The 8,868-nt window shown below is 40.4% G+C and overlaps 1 protein-coding gene across 1 annotated transcript in view; it reads right to left on the bottom strand.

Moving 5' to 3' along the window:
* Positions 1-203: 203 nt before the first annotated feature.
* Positions 204-8,868, bottom strand: part of poc1a (POC1 centriolar protein A) — a 32,508-nt gene continuing 23,843 nt past the window's right edge. Inside the window, exons 10-11 of the mRNA XM_015959101.3 lie at positions 5,411-5,692; positions 204-454 (exon numbers count right to left, since the gene is read on the bottom strand). Of these exons, the coding sequence (XP_015814587.3) occupies positions 344-454; positions 5,411-5,692 (393 nt within the window). The 3' untranslated portion in view covers positions 204-343. The remainder of the gene's footprint in view (positions 455-5,410; positions 5,693-8,868) is intronic.

Here is an 8,868-nt window from a genome sequence, read left to right as displayed (position 1 = left end):
ACACACACACACACACACACACACACACACACACACACACACACACACACAGTGTATGCATATATACAAAGTGACTAGTCCTTTGTCAGCAGAAACATACTGCATGCTCAGCATTACCATAGAGGAACTTCTCTAATACTCAACTCCTTCACCCTGATATCTGGGTAAAATAACCCGCACATCAGAAGGAAGGCTCAGTGTGAACTGTTTCAGTACTTCTGAACATCTAGCTGTACGCCGTGTAAGGCCAAACATTTTAAATGTGATTCAAAAAGTTCATGTTTTCGGTGCAAGAGCAACCCGCTTTGCTCCCAGATACAATAGCTCAGCATCTCCTCCATCTTCAGTCCTCCTCTTTTCTCTGAAGATGTCGTCCAATCTCAATTTGGTTCTCCAAACACTTCTTGAGCTTGTCTTCTGTCAGCGTCAGACGCTGCTCAATGATTGAAACAGTCTGGATGGAGGAAAACGTGGAACAGGAGAGGAAGCAGTGGGAACGAAGACGTGTGAAAGAAAAGAAGGAAGAAGACGAGGAAGAGATGAAGAGTGTTAGAGAGATCTCACAGTGTTATGGTAACTTCACGATTGCAGAGGTTGTGTTTTCAGGACAATCCAGCTGGTTGCTGCTTTAGATGAGAACAGTAGATTGAGTGTGTCTGGCATGGACTCATTCTTGTTTTCTTCCTCGCACACTTGCACAAACACACACGACACACACACGACACAAGGAAGTCGTTTTCTGAAACAGGGCCAGCATGTGTGGGTAGTGAGATCACAGCATAACATACGTCTCCTCTGAGCATCATCCAACAGTTGACAGTATTTGTTGTGTGTTTGTGTTCCTCCGTCTGAGCCTCGTGCCATATGAGCCTGTTTATCAGGGGGGCGTCCAGGTGAAACTCCCAGGGTTCTCACCATCTGACTCCAAACATCAACATTTACACTTATTTTAGTCTCAGTCTCAGCAGCCACATTAAGACAGTATCCTGATGAGCCTCCTACAATAAACAAAAGGTTGGAAAAATAATTCCTTCAAGGATTTGGAATCTTGAAATTTTAGGAAATTTCATTTGCAACGTAAAAAGAGTTCAAGTTTTTACTAATATGCCTATTAGGGTCTGGCTTTTAATGCAGGCTGACATGAGCATTGTATTAGTTTAACCCTTATTTATTTGTAAATAACTATTTCTTAACAGGAATCAGAGTCTAACTCATTAATATCCGCAATGTTGGAACATCTGGTCTCTTCTTTCTTGGGTAAAAAATGCAACGTGAATGTTTAATCTCCATAAACAACACGAGCCTGAATGCTGACAGTTAGCTCCTACTAGCCAAGACGCACTATGCTGTCTCAACTCAAGTCAACCAAAGTCGTCTTTTGGAAACAACCTTCTGCATCTCTACATAAATGGTTTCCCTGAGCTTATGTTGCCAGGTGACAAACCCAAATCCCAGCTGCAGAAGTGGTTCTGAAAGGTGACACTAAGGAAAACAAATGTGACCAAATCAAACAACATATCCAGATAGCTGAAGCTCTACGGGTCTCAGGAACCTACAGTTGTATGATGTGTCCTCTTTGTGACAGTAACCCAAAATTCTAGAAAGCATAAGACATGAGTCACATATGATGCAGTTATTTACTACACGATGGGGTAAACATAAAAACCTGGATTCCTAACATTTACACTACAGTGAAAAAGTCTACAGACAGCACTTACATTTCTGAGTGGTGAATAATAATAAATTGTTTGAATTTCACTAGTGAAACAAAATGTATTTATTTATTTTATTAAATTTTTCAAAGGAAAAAGCCTCTTTAGATGTAACATCTCATTTTTGAGATGGTCCTCCATCCATAATGGACCTGGTCAGCTGGTCTCTCAAGGCGATTGACAAAATTTTCTCAACGATGAGAAAGGGAGAAGGGGCTCCCGGGTGAACCTCTGGGACAGATCCAGTTGGGCATATCATGGACTCCTGGAAACAGTGGAACCTGATCTGCTTATCTCAACTGTCTGTAGAGGATTCTGAAGACGTATGGATATTTGTGGTGTTGGGTGTCAGGTTTCCTACTTTTTGGCATTGGAGGTTACCTGGCTTACTGGAAAATTAACGAGCTGTCGAGGAATATTGGCGCTCTCCCCGAGCTCAGGGATGGATTGCACCGCTCTGTGAATTCACAGACTCATATAATTGTCGAGATGAGTCGTAAGCTTGGAACTTTGGCTGAGATTCAGGCTCTGGCACAAAAGATGGATGCAATCAAGGAGAGAGTGGACGAATCAGCACAGACTGGGATTGATTAATTTACGCCATTATTGGATTTTGAGAGGACTTTTAAGACAGAGAAGAAATGATCTCTGTCTGACCCCAAAAACAATTTCTTATCTGAATCTGGTGCCCTTGAGCCTGTGAGGCTGAAACGAATTCTCCCCCTCAGAAGAAATATGCAATGCTGCCGACGCCATGGCAACTCTGTCACCCTATCCAGCCTGGGCGGGACTGCGAGCTGTGAAGGCCGCTGAATCGTTCCAGGAGTCACTGTGCCATCTAAACCCAACGACCTCCTCCCCCTGTCCAGACGGAGGTGACGAGCGCTACTTATCGTGGCTGCATGTACTGACGTGTGGAGAGTCCCAAACCCTACCACCCCACCTAGTGGACACTTATGTTGTATAATGTCTGAAGTCTGTTGCATTTCTGTCTGAGGTGTTTTTTGCATAGCAAAGCTGCCCTCCCTGTGGAGGGTAACGCTGAAATGCCTTTTTTTTCCTCCACCTGACCCAATCCTCATGTAAAGCCTCTGATCTCTATTAAGGCAGCGCGACTCGTGTTGTGAATGACCACAGTCACCAATTCTTGTCATGTGTCTTGCCTTTGTTTGTATGTCTGATCTCAGAATTGTGTGTACTGAAACTCTAATTTCCCTCTGGGATTAACAAAGTATCTTTGAATTGAATTGAATATGGCACAAAAATAGAAAGATAGAAAGATGGTTAGCAGCTGAAAAAAATAACCAAAAATAAAAAGAACTTCAAGATGAAAAAACAAGACAAAACTACCTTTACCTAAAAAAAAAAAAAACACATCCAAACCAAAGAGAGGAAAAAAAAAACGTTCTGTTTCTATAATATTTTACCCCTCTGTCCTTGTGAAATGTTTCCATTTATTTTAATACAAGTTAAAAACATCATTTCTTGTTGAGAGTCAACATGAACAATACTAAAACAGTCACTATGACGACACTTTATTAAACAAAATCATGCTTTAAGAAATATCCTTGTATCAGCTTGTGTTTCATCCTTCTTAATATCCTTGAAATTACTTAGAAAATTTTAAGACGAAACTCATTCCTGTTATGAAAATCGTGATATTTAGTGTGGAAATGCCTTGTAATAAAGCAGGAACAATACACTGTTTAGTCACTGAAAAGATTTCAAGGCCGGCATCCTGTGGAGAAATCTCATTTCTTCCGCTTGTATCCGCAATCTCGATCTTTCGGTCACTACCCACAGCTCGTTACCATAGCTGAGAGTTGGAACGTAAATCGATCGGTAAATCGAGAGCATCGTCTTCTGGCTCAGCTCTCTCTTCACCACGACAGATCAGTACAATGCCCCCACCATTGCAGACGCAGCACTAATTCGCCTATCGATCTCGCGCTCCATCTTTCCCTCACCCGTGAACAAGACCCTTGAAATGCTTAAACTCCTCCACTTGGGGCAGGACCTCATCCCTGACCCGGATAGATATGGAATATTAAAAATGGTCATTTTGGACATTTTTACTTGTTCAGCAGACCTTAAAAGATACTTTAACTTCAAACCAACAAGCAACATTCAGACACCATCTTTCTAAAGGGGAGAGACAGAACAAGATGTCATTAAGGAACTGGTAAAGCTAAATAAACCCACATGATAATCAGATAAATATGAGCTGTGCACAACAGAGCATCGGGTTCAGCAAACTGTGGGCGAGCGACGGTTGTCTGAAAAGATATCTCTCTGTTTCACGCTTAATTTGAGCACTTTTTTTTCCACTCTCTCTCACTTTGCCCCTCTCAATTTTCAGATCAATACAACCCTGTTTATCTCCCCGGCCTGATGCAGCAAGCTATTCCTCAGCACAGCCAGTGTGTGTGCGTGTGTGTGTGTGCGTGTGTGTGTGAGATTCTGGATGAATCCCTCAGGCAGCAGCAACAGGATACCAGCCTATGGTTTTCATCTGGAGTGGAATCCAAATCTTTTTGCTCCTACAAATAGAGCAAGCTGCTTTTCTTTTCTCTCCAGAAGACATTATACCCCACTGTACTCAGAATCACCGTCTTCTGTTGCAGTCACACAACTTGAGTACAAACTATGCTTCAAGTCTTGCAATTTGGCGATAGACAGGATAAGAAAGAGATTTTCTTCTAAATGTAGGGAGCTAAGCTAAACATGCTAAAAAGTGGGAATATGAAACAAGAAGAGATAGAGTTGGTGCAGATGTGAATTAATCTTTGAAAGTTTTAGAAAACACACACACACACACACACACACACACACACACACACACACACACACACACACACACACACACACACACACACACACACACACACACACACACACACACACACACACACACACACACAAATTCAATAATGCTTACTAATGCTTAATAATGCACTTATTATGCATTATTATTATGTATGCACAAGTACCATCAACAAAGGGGCCCTTATTGTAAAGTGCTACCGTTAAAATCTTTATATAAATGGAGGCAAATCAAGTGTTTATCAATGAAAACCCTTCATATGCAGAATCAGTAAATGGTATTAATTTTAAGACTATTTCATCAGAGTTTATTAAATAGATAATATGTGATTTCCCATCAAAAAGCTTCAGTTTTGTCATTTTTTAGGAGCCTCAAAGCCTCTGTAACATTTACTTTACTGGCACCGAAATGTCCATCGCTGAAGGACGGATGCAGCCAAGATGCCACAATGTATAAAAATGACCCAAATTGATAAGCTGAGCTTTTAAGGTTTCACATGGTTGCTGTCCTTTCCTGTTTCGTTCAGTAATTTAGTTCTGCAGGCTCTGGCTTCAGACTGTATCTGGTCTTCAGCACACACGCACACGCACACGCACACGCACACACACACACACACACACACACACACACACACACACACACACACACACACACACACACACACACACACACACACACACACACACACACACACACACACACACAGAGAGAGGAGAGCCTTAGAAAACACACACTACCAAAGTGTGGCTGTGTAGAAAATTATAAGAAAAATACATGAGTGGGATGTATTGTCAGTTGTGCGCAGAAGCTATTTTTCACATTTCTGTGTAGCTCATTCACCTCTGGCCTCTACATGCCGTTAGCTCCTGCTTACCTGGGTGAGGATATCCAGCTGGCCCATGATGTGCTCCAGGGTGTTGGTTAGACCAGAGGGAACCCCTCTCTCTGGAGGATGGGACTGTGCTTCTTGATCTTGGTGCGGAGGCTGCTGTAGACGTTTGCTCGGACTCTGCTGGGTAGGCGACGGACTTACGGTGGGCTCTCTGTGGCTAGAGGCGTGAGCTGCTCTGCTGTGGCTGCCGTTACAACTAAAGCTCCGCGTGTGGGCCGTGGTCTGGGAGTCCTTTCTGTTCATGTGATCTGATGCTTCAGAGGTCTGCAGAGAGGTCAGGGAATAGAAATCAGACAGGTGTGACATCTGCATTAAACCACTGACATAATAGAAAGATGTTTTACAAGCATGATTTTTAAAAACCACACATATCCCACAAAAAAATTCAAAATGAACCACCCAAATAATAAAACCAAAAGTAGGAAACCACTGACTTGTGTCTCGGACCATGATGCAATCACAAACCAACTGAGCCCTGTGTCAGGAGTCATTGAATGAGGCATGAGCACATGAGGGTCAGTGACCACATTTCTTCATGACTGTGGGTCAAAAAGTGCCGACATCTACAGGTTTCTTCATGCTTCTGCCCATCATTGTGGCCTGATGACCTAATGTTCCTTACTACTGTGTTTTTGTATTTCTCATCTTGGAAAGAGAGACACCAACTATTTTACCCTCATGATAATAAAACTAATCTCTTTCAGCTAAACGTGGCTTAAATGAAGCCAGATAAACAAAGCTGACTCGTCCCTTTTACCACAAACCGAAAAAACACACTTACTGTCAAAAGGAAATGAGGAAATATGACACAAAAGAGTTAGAAAACCTCTGACAAAGCATCTTATCTGCTCCTGATATGAGCTCAACTCCTTAAAACCAGTAAAATCTGTATCCTGAGCAGAGATAAAGACAAAATACATGTTAACACGACCAAATAATATCCAATAATCTCTTTAAACGTTCTTTTTGGAACAAGATAACTACACATCCTGCTTTAGTTTTAGTAAACAATGATAACATATCTTTTAGGAGATTACTTACCATTTAACTCGTTAGAAAAATAAACAGAAATTAAACAAATCATCATCCATTTAAAAAGATGTTTAAGTTTTCTAGATTTCAGTAAAAATATATCAATTTGAAAGTAATTCTGGATGTTTTCAGTACAAAGACACATACCTTTTATTAGTTTTTAATTTTAGTTCATTTTTAATAATTGCTTGATGAGTTTATAAATTAAACAATAAAGTTTCCTTCAGCAATCAAAAGCTTTCCTGATAGTCAAAAAATCCCATGAAAAGATAATAAATGATAACAAAATGGATATTACCTGCATGTAGACACTAACCACAGAACTATTGTAATCAAAACTCCATGAGGATTAAACCATTACTTGGTGTAGTTTTAACTTTTAAAATGAGATGATCAGAAACTTCTATTTCTTTTACAAAATGAAATTGCTTCAAAACTGTTAGTTTAATCCATTTCCAAGCACACACACAAAAGAATTTCCAATAAATGCTTTCATCTCAAATTTAACATAAATATAACAAAAATACTTTGATCATGAAAATAACCAAATCACACTCAAATGAAATAAGATTTATGACAGGTTTTGGTTGGTGGCAGTAAATCCCTTTAGATTATGCTGATGTGGGCGATTTTATGAGAACCAAATGACACTAGAGCTAAAATAATCATTATTCAGTAATCACCAAATGTGCTGGAGCAACGTATTCCAGTGTGGGACAGGGGAAGACCCTGTGACACAAAAATGCACACGCATGCGCAGACAAAGGGCCGAGCAAACACAGTAACCACCCTTTTAATGAATCATTTGAAGTGGAAAAACCAACGGTGGAAAATTTCTTGAGGCACAAATGAAACTCTGACACCATCAATACCAAACCCTTTCTCCGCAGAAACGTTCCCTCAAGAGTGGATTCCTCTAACCGCATGGTCCATGTATAAACAATTAAACCTCATTCTGCAAAGCGTGTTCCAAAAATAAACTCAGTTCTTTGCAGGTTTAATTCACACAACACGCTACAATGACTAAACCTAATGGGTAATTATTGGATAAGTACATTTTCTATTTTCTGGGCGTAATAGAAGAAATATCAGCTCCTTGTGAAGTTGAATTTGAACTTCTGGAACAATGTCTTTTGAACAGATTTTTAAAACCCTTTGATTAATCTGAATATGAATACAAACACCCCGAACTATTTTTAAGAGCACGGTGGTGGAGGGGGGTGATGGTCTGGGATTGTTAGTGTTCATCTTGAGTCCTCTAGATATCAGAGGCAAATGTGATCCAGCAACTACACTACTGTGTGTTAATCCTGCAAATAAAAAGGGGACTTAAAAGGCCATTTTCCTCAACCTAGAAATCAAGACAAACAGTAGCCGAAGCAAAATTATTTTGCACTGATGTAAGACTAGCCTCAGCAGGCCCGAGAAGCCTTGTGCCTTACCAGTCACAGTGCTCTATTGGTTTGGTGGGCTGGATGATGCAACAGAACAGAACAACCAAGATGGCTGCGGCTAGTTTGAAACAGCTTTGGACTTTTTAGACTTGTGCTTTTCTTTGAGTCAAGAGCAGCTAGAGGTGCTTAAGTCCTTTATGTAGAAAAAAAGATGTATTTGGATTTTCTTCAACAGCGTATGACGGACTGCCCCACTGACTGACATCCGTAGCGGTGAGTAAATCTTGTTGTTCGTTGTCCAGTAGCATGCAGACACAGTTTGAAAGACAACTGTAGATTCCGCCCCATGACTGAGCTCCGTCGGTGAGTGATAGCCAGACTATACAGACATGGACAAAAATCAAACCTGAGACAACTGGAGCAGTTTGCTCATGAGGAATGGGCCAAAATACCTGCTGAGAGGTGCAGAATTGTCATTGACAGCAACAAGAATCATTTGATTGCAGTGTTTGCCTCAAAAGGTTGTACAAATATTAAGTTAGAGGTACCATCATTTTCGTCCAGGCCTGTTCCATGAGTTTATTTATTTTACATAATTTCATTGAAGCAGGTTTGAAAAAAAATGTCTGACTTTCATTGGTTCAATTTCATATACATTTTTTATTATTATTACTTTTGTCAGATTAAAGTTATTTCTGTGACCATTGAGGGTTTTTGTTTCAGTGACCAAAGGTACAATACTGTCCATGTCTGTATATTCACATATATAGGATTGCTCGCCTTGGCTACCTTTTCCCTGCATTTCTTACTTTTTTCTGTAAATTGTGTATAACAATACATTTTTGACTCCTAATTGCACAAAATCCCCCATTTGAATAAACATGTGAGGCTAGGTGTGTGTTTATCATACAAGTGAAGACAAACATTCTCACCAGCTGCTTCCATCTCAGTTAATTAGTGCTCAGCAAACATTTAATGAAAACTGTGGGTGATGCTCTTTAGTGAATGAAGCCT

Source organism: Nothobranchius furzeri, chromosome 3, assembly GCF_043380555.1.
Source record: "Nothobranchius furzeri strain GRZ-AD chromosome 3, NfurGRZ-RIMD1, whole genome shotgun sequence".
NCBI lineage: Eukaryota > Metazoa > Chordata > Actinopteri > Cyprinodontiformes > Nothobranchiidae > Nothobranchius > Nothobranchius furzeri.
This window is presented reverse-complemented; position numbering and strand designations above follow the sequence as displayed.